Here is a 25,775-nt window from a genome sequence, read left to right on the forward strand (position 1 = left end):
AGCGCTCTCTGCCAGCGCTCTCGAATGTGCCTCTCTCCACTCCCACGCACGCGATTTTTGGGGTGTTTTTAGTCGGTTTTGGGTCGGTTTGGTTGGCTCATTAACTGTCGGCGGCGCCCACTTGAGATAGCGCTCTAGGCGGTCGCTTGCAACGGCACTGCGTGTCCACGCTCATCCATTCTCCAGTCCTTTTTATATTATATCCAGACAGCACAGTGTCTAGCGCCGATGGGAGAGTGTTTTCTGCAGGTCGTTCAATCCGAGTGTATCTGTCAACAATGAATGTATGCGCTAGCCTATGTAGCATTTGCTCATTGGGAAGATGCATTTGGGTGCCATCTAGTGGATACAGTATGTACATAGGATTTATTGAACCTAATGTAATACAGAGACTGTACTGTACTATGCATGTCGACGCAATTACCGTACGTACTGTCTCACCCCCAAACGTACACAAAATCAACCATACGTAACTATAAATGGCCCTTTAATGGGTTTAAGAGGTTAATCTACGTCAAAAGAGTGTACAAATAGAACCATATTGGACCTATAAGGGTCCAACACTAGGATTCAACCCTGATCGAGGGTCGGGGGTTGGATCGATGATCGTTGAGGTTTTTGTAAGGAAACGAGTGGGTCAATGTGAAGACGTCCTCACCCAGCTGGTGTTCTTTGTGTTGTGGTCTATGAAGAAAGGCCTTCCGTTTGGAGCGCTGCGGACCTCCCAGCCAGCGGGCATCACGCCACATGCTTCGTATCGGCTCTCCTGGCCTGGAGAGTGTAGGGGAGAGGCATCAGGGGACATGGGGGGGTGGTGGTACGTCGTGGGGCTTTGTGACAAAACCACTGCCGCCGCCGCCGCTGCAGCCTCTGACGTGATCTGAACACAAAGACAGCAATATATAATCAATAAAGGGGATTGAAACAATGCATTAAGACTACATAAACATGTCGAGTGGAAACCTCAAAACCAAAACTGTTAACTTTTCAGGATTCAAATTGGAAAGCAGCAAAAGTAGCAGATCCACGCCACATTTCGAGCTTGTGGATCCGCTGCTTTTTATGCTTTTGTGTGAAGCTGTAGTACGATCAATTAGGGTGTTAATTTACGTTAGAAAAGTTAGAATATGGAGATATGAGGTTTCTGCCCGACAGCGATGATCATTTATGTTGGGAGAGAATATGAAAGATCGAGAGAGAGAGAGAGAGAGAGAGAGAGAGAGAGAGAGAGAGAGAGGGGAGAGAGAGAGCTGTGTACCTGAATGAGTGGGCGCGTCCATGTGGTGGTTCGGCTGTTGTGATTGACATAGTAGCGTCTTCCTTTGCTGTCCTGTTTCTCCTCCCAGCCTGCAGGCAGCCCGCTGGAGGTGGGCAGCAGCTGTTCAACCACACAAACAGCACATTACTGCTGTAATCCACACCTTCTACTGCAACACGAGCACTCACAAAGAAAGCTCAGCCTCATTAAGGTTAACTACCCTTCCTTCCTTCCTCCCTTCCTTCCTTCTGTACCACAAGAAGACCTTATGGGAGCTATACTTGGGCTGTTAACACATCGGATGCCCACGTGGTGTCTACAAGTCAATTTCTTTGATGTCGCTGGAGGCCCACGACGCGTTTGACGCGTAAACTATACTGTACTGTAGCTACTGCACTTGGCTACCGCGGTGATGAAACAAACTCCATTTCCTAACATGCAGCGCGCAATTTCGTCACCCGGACGTGCTGTGTGTCTCGTTGACTTCCTGTTTAGCGGCTGCACAAAAATGCTGTTTTCTCCGGATTCTCTTCCTTTTTTCATTTTTTTCTCAAAACGGCAGCCTCTTCTACATGCCGTAACACAAACACTGTGGCTTAGAAATGATAAAAAAACGGTCCTGACTGAAAGAAAAGATTTTCGCGAAATAAACAGGACATACTCGGATTACATTTACTCGGATTACTTTTCTCGCCAGTACTCTCGCCGGTAGGTAAAATGACGCGTTGCCATGGGCACCAGCAAATTAAGACGTCAAAACCACGAGGGCGTCCGATGTGTTAACTGTAAATATATTGAAACTAAGGCTGGGCATTATATAAAAAATGTACCTATATCGAGGTATCAACATGCAACGTATACATATCGACAAAGGCGGCTTGAAATGAGGTATTGGTGTATGTGTCAAATGAATTAACAGACACACTATGCATGCACGTAGCACTTGCAAAAAAGCTCAGATCACCAGATCTGGTTATTTCAATAAAACCATTGTTGGAAAATGGAAATAATAATATTTAATGTATTTATTCTATCTGTACTGTGCAATGTGCATGCATGGATATGCTATTCATTATCTGGGTTAGGCAGGCAGTGGACCTAAAGCAGAAAAACATTAAAAACAATATAATGGAAGTTTTATTATTATTGTATTGATTACTTTTCAAAAATATAATTGTAACTAAGGATACGTATGTAGGATAGGCAGTTATAAGCTTTATAGCTTCAGCCTGTTCCCTTTGATCCCTTCAAACAGTGTTTTTTTTTTCTTTTGTGGATGTATGATTTGTAAAATGCATGATTGATACTGTGAAAGATGATGAAATAAACTAACTAACTAAACTCTCATATGGGAGACTCAGGTTCAAATGCCAGGTAGGGCCTAAAAGTTCTGGACAGCAGCTCTGAAGAGCACAATACTCACCACGGGATGAACAGGGTGTTCCTCTAATGATGACGTTTGGGCACTTCCTCTACGGCTGGAATGGCTGGAATTACTGGAGTAGTCCTGAAAGGTGTGTTTGAAAGTGTCAAATATATATTACAAACTGATGGCTTCTGATTTTAGACCTCTTTTAGGGGTTCTCAAGCACCCCTTAAATGTAATGTCAAAACCCTCAACATGAAAGTCATACTGTATGTAACAACACTCATTAGAAGTATCAAGTTAAAAGTATTAGCATTCTCCCGTTTTTGGGGAGCAAGGGGGTCAAGACCTAGGGTGTTCCTCCCAACCTACTCTGGGCCATAGGAGCCATGTACATGTATAAGGTGATGACCTGCAAATAAAGTTTGACCCCCTGGCTGGGGTGTTGCAAGGGGACACTCTCGCTCGGCCCCTTCCTTTCATTATAGCCCTGCAGTGGACGGGAGCAGGTACTCGGCCTTACTATTACACCTGAGAAGTCTAAGAGACACCAGGACAATGCGGATGAAAACTGCCCGCTTATTGACAATGTGGAGCTGGCACTGGTACTCTTGGCCAGAGTGGAGACAGAGTGCGCAGAGGTTAAAAGTTTTGGTTAAAAGGTAAGGAAAGCACTCACATGGAGGACTGTGAATGTCATGACCAGTGTGTGGAAGTACACACACAGAATGGCTGCCATGGTCAAATGGGTGGGCCACGAACACTCTCAAGATTCTCGAATGGGCCCTGATCCAGATAAGGTTGCGAACCACTGGCAAAACCACCCCAAAAGGTCTGATCTTAGAATCATATGGGCTGTATTTTGATTGTCTTAAGTACCAGGTCTTATGCCTTAACTTAAGTTAAGGCATAAAATAGAGCCCTATATCCATCTACTGTACATGTCCTCAGGAAACGCAGTGGGAGACGGACTCGGCTTTGGAAGGACGGAAGACTCACCGTCTGGGAGAGGCGCCGCTCGCCAGGCATGGCCCCTGACAATGTCAGACGACCCATGTCGTCAGGTAGAGGATGGAACTCCAGCGGAGGGGGTTGGGGGGGAGGGGTGGAGCTGTGGTACAAGGTAGACTCGTCTTCTGTGATGATCTCCCAGCTCTGCGTAGAGGACCAAGATCCATATTTTACACTTTGAAAAATGGACAGGAATAGCTAAATAGAAGCTTGAAAAGCTCTGTGGCCTTGTGGGTAGAGTGTCCACCCTGAGATTGGGAGGTCAGGTTTCTAAACAAATGGGAACCAATGCCTTCCTGCTTGGCACTCAGTACCAAGGGTTGGATTGGGGATAAGTCCCTGTGACATACTAGTTTGTGTCTATCAGGTGTACTTGCGTGAGGCAGCTTGATGTACACGTAACCCATGGACATGATGTACAAGTCTTGTACATCATGTCCATGGATTGTGCTTCAAACCGCCTCACGCTACAGTAACAGGAGAAGCTCCTGTTGTATTGGCCACAGAGCTTCTTACTTGCAAGCACACATCACGCCATATTGTGAATGATTTTATCGTCATGCTACAATAGAATCAATATTGAGGTATTTGGTCAAAGACATTGTGATATTTGATTTTGTACATATCGCCCAGGACTATGTACAGTACATTACAACATGGACAGACGTGACGCAGGTAGAATTACTTCAGGAGATTCTTGTCTGTCCGCCTCATCGTGGTCTGAGATCTGTCTGCGGGTCGTGAATGCATGCTGGGCCTCCATGTCACCGTTCTGTTCCTCACTGTCTCTGGAATACATTTTGAAATATCAACCACAATGAGGCCTCTTCATATAATAAAGCTCCATTTATAATACATATCGTCGTTGTCGGGTGGAAACCTTGTATGTCCAAAACTGTTTTTTATCTTTTTTTTAAATTATCTAGTGAAAATAGCCGAACTATATGCACACAACACCTCAAGATGCGAGGCGTTGTGTGCTTGTTGATCTGTTATTGTCACTAGTTCTGTGCAACAGTCTTGTATGATGAAGCAGGACTTTACTTTACGAAAAAACATACAAATTTGAAACAAATTTTAAACCGACAGTGATGATATGCATGGCGGTGTATAAATGAGGTGTAATGTGCAACACCACTGTTTCCATGGGAAAATAATTATTGTAAAAAACTAAAATGTTATAAATAGGCATACAGTTGTAGAGAAAAAGCAATAAATGAAACATTGACTGTTATGGGCTTGATATAGTTAGTTACGTCCGGTGTCACACACCATTCTTTTTTTGTGACAACAAAGTATAAATCTCGGTCTATTATATATAAAGGACGGTATTAAGTACTTACAGTACTGTGGGTCTAACCCATTGTGTGGTTCTGTTCTCATGGTTGACAAAGTAGGTTCTGCCCAGGTTGTCCTGCCTCTCCTCCCAGCCAGGGGGCAGTGCAGGCAGCAGGTGGTTGTGTCTTGGACCCGACATGTCCTGGCCCTCCAGATACTCCCAACTAGGCTGAATAAACAAAACAAAAATACACTGTTACACAACCTAGCTCACACACACAGGAGTCACAATGTCATTATTAAATCGGTTTCTTATTTCAAGTCACTTCTTAAAATGCACTTCTATCAAAAGACCTTTGCATAGACCTATGATCCTAGATTACTGAGGCTTTTTTGAGTCTTTTGATGTGTATGTGTGTACCTTAAATTGTCAGTTGTAACTGTAAATTGAAACGTGTTGCAATTTTATTGTTAGATTCTCCTAATGTTAATGAAGAACAATTTATTTGTATTATTTAGGCACTATATTTTGTATAGTAATATTCATGCCCTCATTATGCCCGATGCGATAATAATCCCGCTCAGCACGAGAGGAACCGCAGGCTCAGACATCTGGCGCATGCGTCTGGCTTCACCACTTCCCCACAATAACAGAGAACAGAAAATACACTAGTATAGAGCCTTGTGGGACTCCGGTCAACCATATAGGGTTTAAGTGGTTAGGGAGCCACCGGGGTGACACCACCACCATCTGCAGCAGGAGCGTCACACCAAATTCTGGGCCCTGGGTACAAGGATTCACTGCGGGCCCCCCATGAATGTTAACTATTGAAAAATAGCAGATATACAAGCTCACAGCGCGGCATCGAGTGCCGCGCTGCGAGCTTGTATATCTGCTATTTTTGAAAGATCGTGAAAATGTGTGCAAGAAACCTATGTCAAGGACCCCCAAGATGATATGTATTTGGCCACGGACCCCGATCTCAAAATATTTAGTTCCAGGGACCCCCAGAAGCAAAATTTGAGTTAGAAATGTTCGCTTAAAAAAATACATATATTCAAAGATTTTCACACATTTTCACAACTTTTCAAAAATAGCAGATCTACAAGCTCGCAGCGCGGCACTCGGTGCCGCGCTGTGAGCTTGTAGATCTGCTATTTTTCAATAGCTAAAGTTACCAGGGCCCCTCCACCTTGGGCCCCAGTAACTCAGTCCCACTTTCCTACCCCTTGTGACGCCCCTGATCTGCAGGGCCATGACTGGACACCTCCAAGTCTCCTAGGACTCTCGGTAGGCCCCGTGTTACGTGCAGCCCCGGTGCGGAGGGCCGTCTGCACCCGGGCAACCATTGTCCCTACTGGAAGTGGGTCACCTCTGGCCATCCTGGTCGTCTACCTGGTAGTCCCCTCCTTTGTGAGCCTTACTGAGGTTTCTTCCTAATTCCTTTCTTGTTTTTTTCCCTTACCCAGTTGAGGCTGAAAGGACAGGGGGTGTTGTTTGTTGTCACAAATCTCTGTATCTATCTATCAGTCTGTCAGGTGTGCCTGTTATGCTCATAATACTGTATAGAGATCTATCTGTCTGTCTGTCTGTCTGTCCGTGTCCATTTTATGCCCATTCTGTGAACTTATAGATTGATTGTATTATTATTATTATTATCTGTCAGTGTGGCAGCTACTCGGAAGATTCCCCGGCCAGTGTGGAGAGCTGCAAATCATCCTAAAGCCAGATTTATATACTTTGTTGCAAGCAGGTCTTGCACACCGAAAATAGCAAAGCTACAAGTACACAACGCATATGGCGCTGCAGCGCATTCTGAGCTTGTAGATCTGCTACTTTTGGAGGCGCGACACCGGCGCGCGGCTAAGTATAAATCAGGCTTAAGGAGGATGTCAGCATATTTTCTCCACGGTGACAAATATAGTCTGGCCTCATGGACACAGTGTCCTGAGACAGTTTTACTGCACGTTTAAATGAGCACGCAGCCTGAAGAACAAAAGTCTGATTTCCAATAGAATATTTAGACTTGTATGTGAAGGAGAGATGAGATGCTGCAATCTCAAACTAATATTCAAAGCCCGTCTTTCGTCCAAGCATCGTGATTAGGGCTGTCACAATTATGACATATTCGTCTAATCGCAATTATTTGACATAATCGCAATTATTTCATAATCGTCATAATCGTTTCCATGTTGAAACATTTTCATGTCTTTTTTTTTAAGTAAAAATAGTGGAAATAGCAGATCTACAAGCTCACAACGCGTCGCATCTGCGACGCGTTGTGAGCTTGTAGATCGGCTATTTACACTATCAATGTTCTTTTTGAAGTTGTCATATATGTCAGTAATTTCTTATATATTCAGGTTATGTGTCATACAGTATCTACCATGTGCATCTAAGCCTAAAAGCCAAACAGAAATGTAATTGTCAACGACAAAAACACAATTAAATCGTTAATCGCAATTATTTGAGTGACAATTAATCGTGATTTAATTGAGTTGTTATCATTCTTGTTTTTTGGGCAGAATTCTGTTTATTACCCACTTACACCCTAATAGTTGACCAGGGTCTCCACAAGTATGTCCGCAAGTATTTCCCTCTACACCAAATCTCTTCACCGATCTACAAGCTCAGAACACGTCGATGTAGATGAGCTGTTTTTGCTGAATGTTTGCCTCAGACTTGGGATTCCAGAGTTCAAGTGGTTAAAGAATAGTGACACATAGCCAGTATGTTTTGGGTAAAGAGCCAATACTGTGGCAGACAGAATGTCCTTCAAGCAGAGGGACAAGCCTGGCGTCCGTTCCTTCAAGCTGTGAACTACAGCCTGATGGCAGAGGGCCCGCCGTGGTCCCGCTGAGGGCCCACACAGTCACAGAGAAATGAATCCTCCCACAGACAAATCCAATATGAGATACAAGTGAAAATGAACCAATATAGGGATGTTAGAGAAGCCACTTAAGCCCTATATCGTCGTTGTCGGGTGAAAACCTTGTATGTCCAAAACCGTTCGTTTTGCATTTATCATTAAAAAATGATTCTACAAGCACACAACTACAAGCACTACAAGCACACAACGCCTCGCATCTGCTGTTTTCACTACTTTTGTGCGACGGCCTTGTATGATGAAGCAGGGCTTTACTTTGCGAAAGAACGTACACATTTGAAACTTGGAGATACGAGGTTTCCACCCGACAACAACGATATACTTCGTGTGATGAATTGCAAAAATGGCAGATCTGTATAAGCTCACAATGTTCAAAAATAGTGAAAACATCGATATAAATAGCTATATAATGTAAAACTACAAGCTCGGCTAGGTTTATGTAGCTATTCCTATCGCTATTTTCACTATTTCTGTAATGACCTATAATGACATGGCTCAGTTTATACCCCATGGCAGTGATGGCACAGCGTGTTCTTTTGAAGTCATGACATGAACTTACATCTGTGTCTTCAGTCTGGTCTGTAGACTCCTCCTCTGAGCCCGTTGGCGTTTTGGGCAAGTAGGTCATTTTGAGACGCAAATGACCCTTGACTCTGGATTTGTGGCTGCATTGTAAAACAAACAAACAAACAGCTCTAAGAGATCTACGTTTCTTCAAAGATAGTAAAAATCACAGTTGAAAAACATTTTATTTGGTATATGAGAAAGTATTCAATAACTTATAATGCATTATAATCTGCTTATACCAGTACACCTCCAGGAATGTCATTACTTCACTCCTTTTTACTTTATAAAATGACATGATTATTGAAAGCATTATGAGTCCTTATGAGTGCACTTATAATGTATTTATACTTGACCTTATATGTCATTTAATGCTTTAAGTGTAAATTATTACTGTTATACTTATGCGTAGTTATCAGTGCTTTTAACTATAATGATACACTGTTATAAGCAGATTACAATGCATAATAACGTATAAGTGTGTTTATAATGCATTATATATGAGGGCTTCATAGACAGTGTTACAACGTATTCGACTGCCAGTAAAATAAAGCCAACCTTCGTGGATGTAGCAGAAAGTCTTTGAACGTATATGGCCGCTCAGCATTGGGATTTTCTGTCTGCAATGTAGAAAGAACAACAAAGAACAAAACACGTTCACAGCTGTAGGAACCAGTGGAAGACTCATGTCTTACTACCAAACCACCACAGACTGAACTGACAGTAACAAATGCAAAACAGGGGGCCAATTCCTGGGTGCTGTATTATGATAAAACATGACGGACGGTATTTACACAACGACAGACACTGATGTGGAACAGTGTACAATACATGTTTATAGTAATATGCTGATGATATGGGCGAGGTTGAGAGTTCATAACAGCTACAGTAAAATGTGGGTTATATAAGGTTTATGATCATATGATCATAGTGAGGTGGAAGGTTGGGAAGTAAACAAACAACACAAACTTTCCATTCAGAAAAATAAATCCTCTACACCAGGGGTCTTCAACAGGGGGTCCGGGACACCTAGGGGGTCCTCAGAGTTACTACAGGGGGTCCTCCAAATCATTGTGATAGAAGCTTATTTTTCCTCCTTTTTTATATTAACCACCTGAAACCTAGCGTCCATATCTGAAAACCTTAGCCAAAAATAGCCGATCTACAAGCTCACAACGCCTCGCGCTGCAAGGCGGTGTGAGCTTGTAGATCGGCTATTTTTGGCAAAGGGGTTTGGTGTAGAGGGGAAAATGAGCAGACAAAGTAGTGTGAAATGTCAAGTTTATTAAGTATTGACGGTTCAAGTGGTTAAATATCTGAAAAACCACATAACATGAATCCAAAATATACTGATGATGGTGCTGTCGAACAATGAAAACTCTATGGAATCTCTGAAAAGGTTGCAGAAGTCCCTGCTTCATCTCTCTCTCAACTAAGGGGTCCTTGACCTGAAAACGTTGAAGACCCCTCCTCTACACTACACAGTAATTCTTCAGAGTTAAAGGTGGTGCAGTGATATTTCTTTGTTAAAAAAGTATCTTTGTTTACTCTCTCCTGATTGGACAAAATTGATGTCCCTGAAAAGGTATTTTATTTTTACCAAACAGCTGGAGAGAGGGGGAGAGCCTTGCTATTGAATACTCTAGTCTAGTGAGTCTATACTGTAGGAATGATTACTATCACTTAGGGATGGGACAATATGAAAATTTCATGTCACACATTGGGACCAAAGAAATTGCGATTTACGATATTATTACGATAATCAAAATATCCCCAACAACGCGTCACAACGCATCACAACGCAACACGTTGTGAGCTTGTAGATCAGCAATTTTTTTGGACTAGTCTGTTTTACCAATTATAGTGGGTTTAAGTGGTACCAGATATGCAACTTGGCAAATGAAAGGTGAATTGATCTGTCCATGACAGAGGATAATTTCACGATAAATTTAAATCTCCATGATACTGTTGTGTTTTTTATCGCGCTAAGCGATAATAACGATTATCGTTCCATCCCTACTATCACTATATGCTGTGTTCACAATAGCAGGTGCAGCTACAGCCTACCATTGATTTTCAATGGAAGCCAGCGACATGGCCTTCTCTCTTCTCTCTACCATTCTTTTTACAAAGACTTCACTTTTAATTTTATCCATTTGTGTAATTCTGTGAGTGTACATAATGGCCTTCGGGTTCATTTGGTTACAAGTGTACTCTCTCAGTGAACAGTGAGGATCCCACAGTGCTACAGTAGGTGAACAGTGAGATCCCACAGTGCTACAGTAGATGAACAGTGAGGATCCCACAGTGCTACAGTAGATGAACAGTGAGATCCCACAGTGCTACAGTAGATGAACAGTGAGATCCCACAGTGCTACAGTAGATGAACAGTGAGATCCCACAGTGCTACAGTAGATGAACAGTGAGATCCCACAGTGCTACAGTAGATGAGATAGATCAGTGAACAGTGAGGATCCCACAGTGCTACAGTAGATGAACAGTGAGGATCCCACAGTGCTACAGTAGATGAGATAGATTTGAGCTCACCGGTATCTGAGTGAGAGGAACGTCCACCTGACCCAGGAAGTCATCACGTGTCTGTGAACACAAGAATGTCATCACTGTTACTAATCACACACACGGGTGTGTCTGATGTAAATAATACCTCCCACACACACACACACACGCGCACGCGCACACACACGCACACACACACACTCACACACGCACACACGCAGCTGCATAACTATACTTGTGAGGAAAGCAACATTTTAGGATGTCTATTTTTTGTTATGAATGTAATTTTTTTACTTTCTTGTGGGTGAAAATGTCCTAAACCTAACCCCAACCCAACCCCTACATTTTACTTTACTTTATTTGTTTATTTAGACGGGACAATGCATATTAATGAACACTACATAAATGCAATGTAAATACACCGGAATTAGCAAGAATGCTAAATTTCATCCGAAGTCCCCACATGAAAACAAAACAACACATACCAACAACAGTAACCTTACATCAGGAGATGGCATTTAAAACACATACATACTAAATGCCTAATCCTAACCCTGAATCTTTTGCTAAGGGTAACTTTAGCTCCAAAAATCACCATGAAAACAATATTTCTCTGGTACTAATAGTAACACCTGGTATGCACACCCACACCCACACCCACACACATACTGGCCTAGAATATCCACTTTGGAAAACTAAGCCCACTTGTCTCCCCTATCAGACCATGCTTCCTCGGCCATGAAGATCAATAAACAGTATAATCATCTTGTCAGTTATATGGATGAAACACGCCTCTTTGAAATAGTGACCATAATTTCAATACACTGCATAAACTATTATTAACTCAGATTTCAATTTATATAATTCATTCGTTATTCATTTCATTGCTGTAATTCTGACTGATGCAATTTTACAATTTTCATTTTTGTCATTTATCCAGAGCGGTTTACAAAGATTGTCAGATTAAGCCATTAAGAGTGCCACGATGAGAGCTTGTAGATCTGCTATTTTTGAAAAATGTTTGCAAATCCTTGAATTTATATATTTTCAAAGCAAACGCAAATCTTTCTTTCTCTTGGTCCCTGGAACAACATGTTTTGAGATGTGGACAGATAATGTATATCATCTCTGTCGGGTGGAAACCTCATTACTGTATGTCCAAAACAACAAATTGCTAAAGTGGAAGATTGACAAACTCAAAACGTGTCACTTCGTGCCGTGTTTTGAGCTTGTAGATCTCCAACATTTGATACTTTTGTGTGCACTGTAGCATGATCGAGTAGCCCCCCCCCCCATTTCCCATGATTCCTTGCGGAATACTACGGTACATCTGCGGACTTCCGGCTCCCATTGAATTGAATTCATCCTGGCTGCAGAAACATGAATATATCCTGCCTTTTCCCAAGGAAGGTTAGGCAGGAACAGACAACACCCGGAAGTTGGCACACCATGGGACGCCGCCATGACACTTTTGGGTGGCGGAAGTGACAAAGTGCTCATAGACGCTAATGTTATTTTGGGTGGCACTTCCGCCACCCAAAGTGTCATGGCGGATGGCCATGGAGCCTAAAACGCCCTAAAATGACGTTGGTGACTCTTCTTGCTGAGACCTTCTTTGCCTTTTCCCATATATCGCCCGGTCAAAACAGCCTGTTTTCTATGGACCATAATGTACACATGGATCATGGTGGTTGTATTTTTTTCTTCTCCGCGTGAAAGTAAAGACTTTCGGCTGTCGTGGACAAAACACCAGCGCACACAATGTGCACATGCCGTAATCAGGTAAAATAAGGTAAATACAATAGGAAAAAACCTTGGCAGCATAAGTGTTAATTTACGAAAAAACACAAAAAGTTGAAATATGGAGATAAGAGGTTTCTGCCCGACAACAACGGTATGTTCATGCATATGATTTTTTTGTTGGGCAAAGGCTATGTTATCTCCCCTGTGTGTGTGTGTGTGTGTGTGTGTGTGTGTGTGTGTGTGTGTGTGTGTGTGTGTGTGTGTGTGTGTGTGTGTGTGTGTGTGTGTGTGTGCGCGCGTGTGTGTGTGTGTGTGTGTGTGTGTGTGTGTGTGTGTGTGTGTGTGTCCTGGGCATGACGTTAAACTGCTCCGTTGTAACTTCCATTGTCAATGTAGTAGGTGCAGTGGATGCATTTGCAATGTATGTGGACTACTGTAGGTACTGTAGCTTGCATATAAGAAGGCACTGCTCACCGGTGGAATCTACCAATAGTCACTGATGGCCCCTCTCATGAACAGCTACTGGGAAGAGAGGCCGGCCGGCCTTCCAGTGGTACAGTATGTCCGTCCACTGTCGGAATAGCTATGGGTGGACTTTCAGTTCCTGGCCCATGCCACGAGAACAACTACAGAGAGCGCTTTAACACCAAGAACTTTGTTTCCTCTGGTTATCCAGCCTAGGACTTAATACCCTCAGACTGGTTGATGGAGGGTTTTGACAACTTGGGATGCCTAAAGAAGCGGCAGAAAGGCTGGCAAAATATTGTGCTGTCTCTGCTGCCATGTATTGTATGGCGGAGCAACCACTGGAATGTGTGTGTGGGTGTGTAATGTGTATGTGTGCGTGCGTGCGTTTGTGCGTGGGTGTCCATCTGAGTACAGCTAATCTCAAACACAGCTGGACCGATTAGCATGACACTTTGCAAGCAAGCATATACCCAGTTGTCCAAGGAAGACACTCCACCCCAAATGTTTTGAATTGGCATCATGATGCCAATTTCTTTTGTGTTTTTTGTTGTTGCTACTACTCCTACCTGTGCATAGTTTGTCATAAAAACAATTAGCACTTTGAGATTTGTGTCAAATATAAAGTGCGTTACTAATAAAATGTATTATCATTATTAGCATTAATTCAGTAAACATTATCTCTAAGAAACATATATCATTCAGGTTTTTCATCATTTGCATGTAAGGTTTTATCACTTCCACAACAGACACTCCCCAATGCAACATACTCCATGTAAACAACAACGCAACATACATACAAGAACAGACTAGACATCCTTAAACTAACAGCAAAAAGTCTTTAACGACTTAAGCCTATTTTATCGTATGAGTTACAGGTCCAATCTCACACAAGCTCACAATGTGTCATGTTGTTCTTTGGAAAATTATATACTTACAGTATATTCTTGGCCAGGTTGAAAGTGGTTAAAATAGCACTAAAAGAGATACTTCACAAAAGAAGAAGTCTCAATAGTTGAGATATATATATGTGGCGGAGAGAGTCGCAGCTCCAGCCTGAAGCCTCAAAAGTCTAGTATCTTCTGCCCTCGTTCCATAGGGATATCCCTTTGGCGTAATGGTTAAGATATTGGACTTTCACGCGCGAGACCCGGGTTCGAATCCGGGTGGGGAGGTTCGGATCACCTCCGTTACATTGGTGCCGTGACCCGGAACCGGGCTTCCCCGTAGGAGGAGGTCAAAGGGGGGTGAGTGTGGCGGAGAGAGTCGCAGCCCCAGCCTGAAGCCTCAAAAGTCTAGTATCTGCCCTCGTTCCATAGGGATATCCCTTTGGAGTGACGGTTAAGATATTGGACTTACGCGCAGGAGACCCGGGTTCGTAGCCGGTTGGGGAGGTTCGGATCACCTCCGTTACATTGGTGCCGTGACCCGGATCCGGGCTTCCCCGTAGGAGGAGGTCAAAGGGGGGTGAGTGTGGCGGAGAGAGTCGCAGCCCCAGCCTGAAGCCTCAAAAGTCTAGTATCTGCCCTCGTTCCATAGGGATATCCCTTTGGCGTAATGGTTAAGATATTGTACTTTCACGCGAATCCGGGTGGGGAGGTTCGGATCACCTCCGTTACATATATACAAATAAATATCAATATCAATATTGCACTTTGGAAGGCTCTTCATAACTTAGGGAGAGAGAGAGAGAGAGAGAGAGAGAGAGAGAATCAGAGACACACGGAAGGAGAGAGAGAGAGAATCAGAGACACATGGGAGCAGCGTTTATTTTGTGAATGCCTCGATCACATGACCATTTCCAACTTACTTCCTGGCCCTGAGGCAAAAACACAATGTTGTCACAGATACAGCAGCCTTGTGTTGTGACCAGATTAGCTGCTTCACCGCCTCACAGTGGCTGGCAGCGAGCGCACGCACAATGTTTACATGAACAAATATAGATATCTGCTGCACCTGCCCTGCCGGTGGGGAAGCCAAGGTGAGCCCTGAACCCGGGTTAATGTATACTCGGTAGTGTCGCTTGCCAAAAGGAGACGATCTACAAGCCAACAATGCTTGGCATTTTGTTCATTAATAAAGTGAGTCGCAGATTGTAGCTTTAACTGTATTATTAGCTTTAGACGCCCACAACAAAACTTAAAGGAGCTATAGTCAACTTTTTCATTGTAGGTGTGTACATCCTAGTCTACAGACTAGGATGTAAACAAAGTACGGGCCCTGTAAATGTAAACAAAGGGCCAAAATGATTATTTTATCATTATTTTACGCTTTTTGTGGTCATTTTTTAATTGAAACACATATATGAAGCTTATTTTTTTATAAAATATTTTCGAAACATTATTTTTATTTTAGCATCCGTTTTTCAAGAAAAAGTTGACTATAGCTCCTTTAAAATTAAAGTTGTTTTTGTTTCACCACTATACCACTAACACTCACCTTCTCTCTCTCCACACAATTCCTGCTTGTAATGGGGGGAAACAATGCATTCCCTATTTCCCATCAGCCACTTCCCTGTTATTTGCCTTTATGTTTATCTCGCCTGTGGCCGTTAAACACGGATGCACACTTGATGACTTCACTGGGAAACGTTTCAACAGCGACTTGGTGACAGTGTAGCTGACAACGCTTGGTTATTTTGTAGCTTTTGTACTGTAGCAGCTAGTGTGAATGACACATTATTCTTCGTTCACTTTTGAAGCGACAAAGCCACAGATACAAATCACTTCAGTGGAAGTCAGCGACATGAACATGCAAACTGACACCCGACACAAAAGCTACAAAAAAAGGTTGAACTGGCTTCAAGTTTTTTTTCAGTGCTCCAATGACGCAGTGAAGTGTCACTCAGTCAGCCTTCTCTTGTAATGGGGGAAAACTAATCCTTCCTGCCAGCCAGTTCCCTGTTATCTTTCTCGCTCGTTGTCCTCACGCTTGATGACGTCAACGAATGTGTTGAGCAACACTTCAAGGGCAGCTCAGTGACAGTAACTGACCATGCTTGGTCATTTTGTCGTTTTCGTTGTGAACGCACTCTCTGACTACAAGGAAAATATGGAGCTCACTGAATGCTCTGATGCAACCATCCACCTTGAATGGACTGATAGCACAACCAAACACACACGGATCCTGATAGAGCCCTTGCCTGCAGATGGTTTCTAGGTAACTGTCAGCTCAATGAGTAGTGAGCGAGTGCACATTTAGGGAGAATGGCATCCAACAATCTGTGTTTATGAGAGCAAATCCTGGCTGGTGGCTAATCAGACTTCCAAATGATGACCAGATCTACTGAAACAGAGAAGAGACACTCACTATGTAGTCACTTACCCTGCAAGTATTTTATTCTGTTCAATTATGGGCTTTTATCCAAACATTATGACACCCTGGCCACAATATCCGCTGTGGGCTGCAAAACTGAAGTAGCGGAAGTGCTGCGGTTAACACTCGGGTGACTGAAAAAAATCACTTTATACTGACTTGACTTTATAGGTCAAAAAGACAGGTACATTCTCTCCCTTTTGGCCAAGGAGAGCAACACCTACTCCCATGCTGCCAGTGGGGGTTCTGTTGTCCAAATGTGAATTAGCATTTTAATGGACCTCTCAAATAGGGCCTAGGCCTACTCTATACTGTAGCTGGAAAGTTCACTTGGTTTAGCAGAAAAACAGGCTTTGGGAAAATTATACTATATAAACGCTAAGGATTGTATTACTGTTATTTGTAGGCCTATGAAACATTGCTCTGTGTGAGTAGACCTACCCTTGCGGAGTTACATTTAGACCGAAATGTATAACGTTACCAAATAATTTCCCTCATAATACTGGGTCGTGGACGTGGTATAAAAAGGTTTGAGAACCCCTGGATTAGACACGGGACAGAAAAAGCTCACCAAAGCCACGCAGTTTGTGAGCTTATATTTTTTTTTCTTTTTCTTATTAATCGTTCATGTTAAATTATTTGATTACTGTCATATTAAAGCAGCATCTAGGCTAGATGACTCACAGAAAGTCTGGTCTTCCTTGCTGTTCAACAAGCTCTGGGGTTTTGCTTGAAAGGGTTGGACTGATAGCCACAGCTAAATAGTAAATACCATTCCAATGTATTCATCGTTCCATAACCTTAAACCTTACCTACTGTACTTAGCTGATGGGACTCCCCCAGGGCTCTACACTTGACCTGCTTCCTTTTTTCCCCTCTTTGCAAAATCTCTTTTCCCAATATAGCTGATCTACAAGCTCACAACACGTGTTGAGAGCTATTTTCACTGAACAAAATTAGAACTGGAACACAAGCTGATGATCTTTGAGGGATTCTCTCTCCTGATTGGATGACATGTGTAAATTGCAACCCAGCTGAAAATGTATGTTGTCTTCACTAAATAGCTGGGAGATGCCGGTTATTGAACAAAGTAACTCTATAGGAATGATTACTATCAGAATATAGAGCCATAGAGCTAAAAAAATAAATAAACAAACAAAGAAATATCACTTCCACCATAGTACGGTATGACGGTAGCACAGTAGCACATACTTATAGACATAACTGCCGGCCATGTCAACTAGAAATACCACATTGTATAGCAGTGAATGGAGACTTTGAAAGAAGTTAATGAACGTGGTTTGTGATGTCATAGTGACCTTTGACCACCTACAGTTGAGTTAATTCTTGAGTCAAAGCGGACATTTGTGGCAAATGTTAGGAAATGTCCTCAAGTTGTTGATACTGTATATGGTGTTTATGAGAATGGGACGGGTGGACGGGCCGATGGCATGCATCGGCGATGCATGGACAGACGGAAGGACGGATGGATGGACAGACGAAAGGACAGACATAATATTATGGACATACGGACAGACAACCAGAAAACCGCCTTGGGCCACTGTTGTCGCCAGTGGAGGCATAACAAGGCTTTGCTTCAACAACAAACCCCTCTTGCATGGCTGAATCAGTGAGCACACAATCACAGCTCTGTTTAACCAATATCATACACTATCATACACCACTGTTTCTCAACTATTTGTCCGAGGCATAATTACAGGAGGATCCATGGGAAATGTTTTAAAATACATTTTGTACCTTTGTTAAACATAATGTATCAAATGTAAGTCATTTAGTGACACATTGTGAGCTAGATCAGCTATTTTCGGTGAGTGACACAGGCGAGCAACCAGTGTTGTACCCGAACGCGTTCAAAGAACGATCGTTCATGAACACGGTCATATTTGGGCGAACGTGAACTGAACGTAATTGTTTTCGCTTGATGAACGATATTGTCGAACGCAGTCATTCTGACGCCCGTGAACGGCGTTCGTCGGCCGTTCATGCGGCGGTCCGCAAGCCTGACTATACTTTGTCCTATGTGTGTTGCGTGGCGAAAATAGCTGATCTGCAAGCTCACAACGCGTCGCATCCACGAGACAACGTGAGCTTGTAGATCAGCTATTTTAACCAACGCGGAAACATGCTGTGCGCGAGGTTTAGAAACGTCTGCCTTCAGCCCTTCACAATAAGGGTGCAGGAAGACTGGGCACTGGGCAGTGGGCACATAAATATTGTGGGCACCTGGGCAGTGGGCACATAGATATTGTGGGCACCTCAATGTTAAGTTGGATGAAATTATTGCTGTGTGTGGTTCTATATGGGCTGTGTCAATAATTTTGACAAATAATAGCATGCAGCAACGTCTTTTTTGAGTTAGTTCATTTTGGGGAACCATGAACTTTAGTTCAAAATATAGAATTATGAACTATGAAATGAACTAGTTCATTTTAGAAGTTCTGAACTTGAACTTGAACTAGTTCGTTTTTAAAGTGAACTTTCCCAACACTGCGAGCAACTACGTACAAAGCGTTAAGATCAGTAATATTATATATTAATACAGTACATGAATAATGTATAAAATACAAATGACTGTGTAATGCCTATGCCTTCATATATGCTATATCTGTATACTGTATATTGTTGTGGGGAGGTGGGGTGCTCCTTGAGGATTGTTCCACATACAGTATGCTAGTGATATTGATGCCTACCACTTGCCATGCTTTACTGACAAGCCTCACAAACCTTTTCTTTTCTTTTTTTTCCAAATCTGAGATCTCACACATGTAAATGTGAGTGTGCAAAGCAGCAGCGAGCAGATTTTCGCTGAATATTCTCTTCAGAATAGGGTAGTTAGAATTGTGTTGTTAATAAAGTAACTATGCGATACCAAGTCAATGGAGACTGTCACCATTTAGCTGAATAATGATATCACAGATTCAAAACAATTTGGAAGCAAGTTAATAGATTGTTAGGCAGGCTAGATAAAATATTCACTGTGATGTGCTGTATTATTTCTTGTGATCACATGTGTAACAACAAGTGTAACATTGTTGCTCATTTAATTAAAGCCAAGAAGTAATCTATATGCAATACCAACAGGTATTGCATATTATATAGTATGACAAGATGCAGTTTGAAGCCTTTAGTGAAAGTGTTCTCAAAATGCATCAGAACACAAAATGTTTCACAAATGTCTCACCACATTGAAATGATTTCCTGACTGGCAACAGAGAGAGTTCACTTAAAATAGCAAACATGTGTTTGATGGCCTGTGAAAAAGCGAGAACTGTACATGTGAGGGGAACATTTGAAAATATAATTTTTAATCTGTACATTTATACATTTAGGTGTAGTTTAGACAAAGTTTACTTTGTTGTTTAAAATGTGAGGACTGCACACATTTCTCAATCGTTTTCTGCAGTATTGGCAGGTGTAATCAAAAATATAAACAAAGCTTTCGACGAAAGATACTTTCTGTACTTTCTGTATGCTAGAGTCAAAGAGTCCTTGAGCAAGACTCTGAGTATGAACCCCTAGTTGCTCCCGATGAGAAGGTTGGTGCCTTGCATGGTTTCCTCCGCCATAGTTGTATGAATGTGTGTGTGAATGGGTGAACAATCTCTGTAAAGCGCCTTGGATAAAGGCGCTATATAAATGCACCATTTACCATTTATGTGCAAGAGTGCAAGATAAAATAGATACCGTTACTGTGTCATGACAAAGACGAAATAAATACAATCGGCCATTTGATGTTTTTACTATGTATTGTGATTATTTCTCGATGATCTTTCAATGTAAGAAAGAAATATCTGGTATCTTCAAGCCAAGGTAGAGAGACTCCAGCTAAGCAAACTAAAACTAACGAAACAAACAAAAACTAGAATTAAAGTAACATTTAATTCTAACATTTAATTCATTTAATAACATAACAATAAATAATAAAGAAATGCCCTTAGTTGTAGTCAGTATCCAATATTGTTCTTTAAAACTAGCAAAATAGCCGATCTAGAACTCACAAGATTGTCTATTTTCGCAATCTTCCTGAGCTATTGGAATCTCGCACCTGACTTACCCCATGACATGTTACCATTGAAAAGTAAAATCAACACTAAAACTAATCAAAACTAAACCAAAACCAAGACTTTTCACCAAATAAAAACTAAACCAAACCATCGAACCGACTTAATTTGTTTTTTAAAACTAAAACCAACTGAAGTGAACTGAAGTACTAATACAGCTATATTAACCTTGCTAATTAGCAGAGCTCCTTTCTTGACAAGCCACTAAATGCAGAGGGGTGGTGGGTGGCATGGGGGGGGCTGACACCTGATACTTTACAAACACAGCCAGGCAGGGGGACCCAAAGGGACGGGAACACACCATCCTTTACTGGGAAAGATCAGCCTTCCACCCTGACCCCCCCCCCCCCCCACCCCACCCCTGTCCCCCCCTTGCTGCACATGGCAGGCATGACTGAGCGCTGCCCTAGCAGTGTTGCCAGATTTAGCGAGAGAAATAAGTGACCGAGTCTATGAAAACAAGCCCAAAAGAAGCAACTATTGTGCCATTACGGCTCTTGCTGGCATTTTAAACCTACGTACTGTATATGCAGCGGCTGTTTAATTTCTTTTAATTGTGGAGAGAAAATAAGAAACAAATCTGGTACGGAGGTCCCTGGCACAGCATCATTTTTAGATGTGTGACACATATTAATATGGGGGTCCTTGACATGAAAATGCTTGAGAACCATTGGTTTTAACATTAGGAAACAAGCACAAATAAGCAGCTACGCTTTGCAAACAAGCCTGAGAAACCACAACAACCAGTAATTTACAAGCAAACTTTACAGAAAAACAAGCGCAACGTCGCTTATTCTGAGCAGACTTGGCAACCCTGTGCTCTAGTATCATGCTGTTAAATTTGAATCCACGGGCCAGGGCGAGTGCTACAGCTGACCAGACAATCTGGAGTCGGGTGGGGGGGGGGGGGGGGGTATCTTCAGAGCTTGTTTTATTTATAACAGGAAGGCGCATTGCTTTCCCCCCAGACACTATAAATAGCCTGGGTAAATACTTAGGCTGATTACTCGTTAAGCGTTAACAGAATAATAAAAATGGAGAACTACTCTAAACGGAGGCACGTGTGCGACGCACATTCTCACAAATCTGGACGCTTGCACACTCTCAAAAGCCAAAACAATTAGTGGTGGAAAAAGTACTCACATTTTTTTTTAACTTAAGTAAAAGTATCAGTACTGCAATGTAGAAATACTCTGGTAGGGTGCCCTCACACCAAAATACCTATGAGAGTGGAATCCGCGTTCCTCCAATGCATTTCAATGAGAAGGGGGCGGTTTCATGTCAGTAGAGGATTTCTGCAAAAAAACGCTCCATTCTCACTGAAATGCGGATTCCACTCTCATAGGTATTTTGGTCTGAGGGCACCCTTACAAGTAAAAGTCCAGAATTCAAAATGTACTTGAGTAAAAGTACAAAAGTATTGGCATCAAAATGTACTTAAATACCAAAAGTAAAAGTACAAAATGTTTGAAAATAGCAGTTTTACAAGCTCACAACGCGTCGCATTGCGACGCGTTGTGAGCTTGTAGATCGGCTATTTTCAAATAGCCAAGATATAGAATAGAGCTAAAGTGCATTAATGTATGTTTTATAATATAATCATTTATATCTGTAAAGTAACTAGTAACTAAAGTTTTCAAATAAATGTAGTGGAGTAAAAGTACAATATTTGGATCCGAGACGTAGTGGAGTAGAAGTAAAAGTACTGAAAATTGGAAACACTCAAGTAGAGTACAAATACCTCAAAACTGTACTTAAGTGCAGTACTTAAATAAATGTACTTAGTTACTTTACACCACTGTAGTGTAAACAAGGCTTAGTTGGTTCTTCTCTTTCAGTGTTTTCTTGGATAGCAGCGTGTAAATTCATTACTGTGATGCAACTGAATACCTTTGAATGCGTGTCCACTTGGGGCTTGTTAACTGCATAACTTTGCGGTCGTCTTCTCGGTTACCGAACTTTGCAGTTGTTTGTCAGATAAGCCCAACTGTACAGTAGGCTGACACAGTAAACACAGCAGCAATGGACAGCACTCTGGCTTGCACTGTAATTATACATTTAAACCTGGCTATTTTGGGTCCTTATAGGCAGAAATGTTCCAAAATGTTTAGAACATAAAACTAAGTTAATAAATAGCCGATCCACAAGCAAACAATGAATTGCAATGCAATGTTGTGTGCAGCTTGTAGATCTGCTATTTTTGAAATAGCAGATGAAGTGACAGACTTTTCTAGAGAGCTACAGTTGTGGGTTAGCAGTCAAATTGTTATGTGTCACTAATTATTTTTGTTTCATAAAGATCACAACAACATCAATATCTCAACGTCAACATCAAGATTGTGACATTAACTCTACTTTTGCTGGGGACCCCCTGGAACCCCCTCATGGACCCCTAAGGGTCCACGGACGCCACTTTGAGAACCAATGGCTTACAGTACAAGAGCCATGTTTGCCTCACAGTGAAATGAATACTCATTACACCTGACCAGTGTTGCTTGATGAGTACTTTTTCTGGACGTGTGATAAATATGGGCCCTGCGTAGCCCGAGCCCTGCTGGTTGAATGGACACACAGGTAGAATCAATTAGCTTCAATCCAATGAAGGAACGCAGCACTCACCTTGACGTTTTCACCTGGATTCCTTAGAGTATAATCCCTATTGTGGCCCGTGTTTACATCCTTAGCCCTCGCCCCAGAACAACGGGACACATGAATGTGGACGTGCGGAGAGCACGAGGTAGCAAGCTTTGGGTTTGAAACGTGACATGAAATTCCAGTGTTTGGGTAGGGCACTTCCAAGGAAAAGCTCCTTTGTATGGCCCGATGACAAAGGTTTCCAGGCATTTCCTGCCCGCTTCCTCCGTGACATGGAACGGGATTCTTTTCTGATGATTTCGCCGCGGAAAGCAAGCAAGCTGAGGTACTACGGTACAACTTCATGCGAGGGTGGTGTTCACTCTCAGAATCTGGAGCCTCCATACATTCCTCATCTCCTGCACCCTTAGCTGTAGCTCCCGTCCCAGATACCACCGCTCCCTGCTGGGCCACGTGAAACAGCACGCTGCTGGAGTGTCTATTGGACCTGTCCGACGTAGGCGGCTGTTCCGCCGTTTTGTTCCTGTCCTCCATTTTACATTTTGGTTCGTCCTGTATGGGAACGTTAAACTGCACCATGTGTTTGGCGTCCCTGAATTCGGCTGGGGGACAGCCGCTCTTGGAGAAGCGTGGCCCGTTGGGTGCAGCGGTGGCGGTGGACCCTTTGCAGGTGGCTGCATCATCCTCCTGGCCTGACGTCTGATGACAGCCCCTTCCAGGAGGCAGAGGAGGCAGAGCGGGCAGAGCCACGGGGCTGACAGGGGAGGCGGGCGGGGTGCTACAGGGGCTCCTGGGAAATATAACCAGAGAGGAGCATCGTCTCAGCGGTGCCCTGGCCTTGCTGCTCTCTGGGGACGTCTTGCGCTGTTCTGGAGACTCAGGCTCGAAGATGCTGCTGCTGCTACAGTACCCGGCATCACTGGCCGTGCTGCTGCTGCACGAGCCTCCGTCAGCAGCGCCGGTGGCCGCCCCTTCGCACACACCCCCCGCATCCACAGGCTCCCCATCCTCTCCACCGCTGCCTTCCGGCTCGCCGCCGAGCTTAGCGCAGGGCAGCAGCGCGATCTGCACAACGCTCTTCTTATTACATCCCCCGGCGTTAACTTTAGGTATGAATACTGAAGAATAGCGTTGAAGATGATTGTCATCTGGCGACAGGGAAGTCACCTTCATGCGGACAGAGCAGTGTGCGGGGATCCGAGCCGGCACACTCTCCTCACCATGTCCGCTCAGGCTCTCTGACAGAGGGTCCGTGTGGCTTCTCCCCGACGAAAAATGCAAGCGGAGACGGCGCGCCATTTACTTAACTCTCCAATCCCTGCGGCATGACAAAAAACTGCTAGCAGGGGAAAAAGACAAGCAAAGCAACTGCCCCGAGCACTGCCCTTTGATTACAATCATTAGCAACTGCACATAGCCAAAATAGCTCCGGTGACAACCTACATTCCTCCTCAAGGCTGATCTCAGCTATCAGTTAAGAGGAGCTCAGGCGTGCTCCGCAGAAATGACTCAAAACACACAACCTTTAAGACGAATCAAAACAAATCCAATGTTCTCCCACACTAAGAACGTCAGCTGTACTCAAAGAAGAGATCGTTACATTGAATGCTGAAGGGCAGGGCTCCCAGTACAGACTTGCCAAAGAGCCCAGCCTCAGTCTTGTCGCAACTGTACGTCCTGAATTCCAGCCAGACCAGTATAGTATCTCACACCATGTGCCTTTTGCAAGCAGCCGCACTCCCTTTGAAAAAACCAACACCATAGCCGTCTGTGTTGCATTTTAGACTGACACTCTACTAAACTACTAACTTGTGCCTCACGCCACGCACTCAAGACTCCACTTCCCACTGACAACTATGTGTCTAAAGTTTCTGCTGGTCTGTGACCCCGCAAATATTTTTACCCACTGGTATAGTGTTACAGGAAATCAAGGGGAATGACTTTTAACATCATTCTACATGTATGAGCACTGGCTTGCCTAACATCCATACTATGAATGCACCACATACTGTGGTAATATGCAGGGAAAAGCTCATTAACCACTTAAGCCCTATATATATAATTCATTGATCAGGATTTCCCAGGATTCTATACTTGGTCCCCTCCTTTTGCTCCCCTCTTCCACCGAATTTCTCTGCCGTAAATAGCCTATCTACAAGCTTGCATTGTGAGTCTGTAGATCGGCTATTTTTGTTGTTTTGCTGAATGTTTGCCTATTATGACATGCCCAGAATAGGGATGCTACGGTTCAAGTGGTTAAATGAACATTGACATCTATTGGCAGTCCATGTAAAAAACATAAACAAAGCCATGAAAATGTTAACTGATGACGACTTTGCATATGGCGTGTAGTGATATGATGTGACTCCAGATATTGGCAAGGTAGTTCAAGGTAGTAGGATAGTTCAATATCTAAAGGAGAGAATATACTGGATCATAATTTAATTTTAATCTACGTCAGTTTTGAGCCCACGTGTGACAGGCTATGATGTCTCCATTTCATCTCTCCTGTTGCTGACGGTCCACTATTAAGCCTGGCTATGTTTGCATATTTTGAATTGTTTTGAAAATATATGACACTTTTTCGATACATTAAAAATGGATATGGAAATAGATCCCGACCAATATTCCTTACACTTCATGTGCAATAGGCATGGAATAAACATCATATTACTTGTTTTAGCTGACAAATG

General features: G+C 42.9%; 1 protein-coding gene across 1 annotated transcript in view; it reads right to left on the reverse strand.

Moving 5' to 3' along the window:
- The window catches only part of nedd4a (NEDD4 E3 ubiquitin protein ligase a), a 56,170-nt gene that overhangs the window by 16,747 nt on the left and 13,648 nt on the right, over positions 1-25,775 (reverse strand). The window contains exons 6-14 of the mRNA XM_080730517.1: positions 10,913-10,963; positions 8,924-8,985; positions 8,361-8,466; positions 4,979-5,142; positions 4,321-4,423; positions 3,624-3,779; positions 2,682-2,765; positions 1,259-1,378; positions 659-880 (exon numbers count right to left, since the gene is read on the reverse strand). Of these exons, the coding sequence (XP_080586643.1) occupies positions 659-880; positions 1,259-1,378; positions 2,682-2,765; positions 3,624-3,779; positions 4,321-4,423; positions 4,979-5,142; positions 8,361-8,466; positions 8,924-8,985; positions 10,913-10,963 (1,068 nt within the window). The remainder of the gene's footprint in view (positions 1-658; positions 881-1,258; positions 1,379-2,681; positions 2,766-3,623; positions 3,780-4,320; positions 4,424-4,978; positions 5,143-8,360; positions 8,467-8,923; positions 8,986-10,912; positions 10,964-25,775) is intronic.

The sequence above is a fragment of the Nannobrachium achirus genome (assembly GCF_963921795.1).
Source record: "Nannobrachium achirus genome assembly, chromosome: 7".
NCBI classification, from domain to species: Eukaryota; Metazoa; Chordata; class Actinopteri; order Myctophiformes; family Myctophidae; genus Nannobrachium; species Nannobrachium achirus.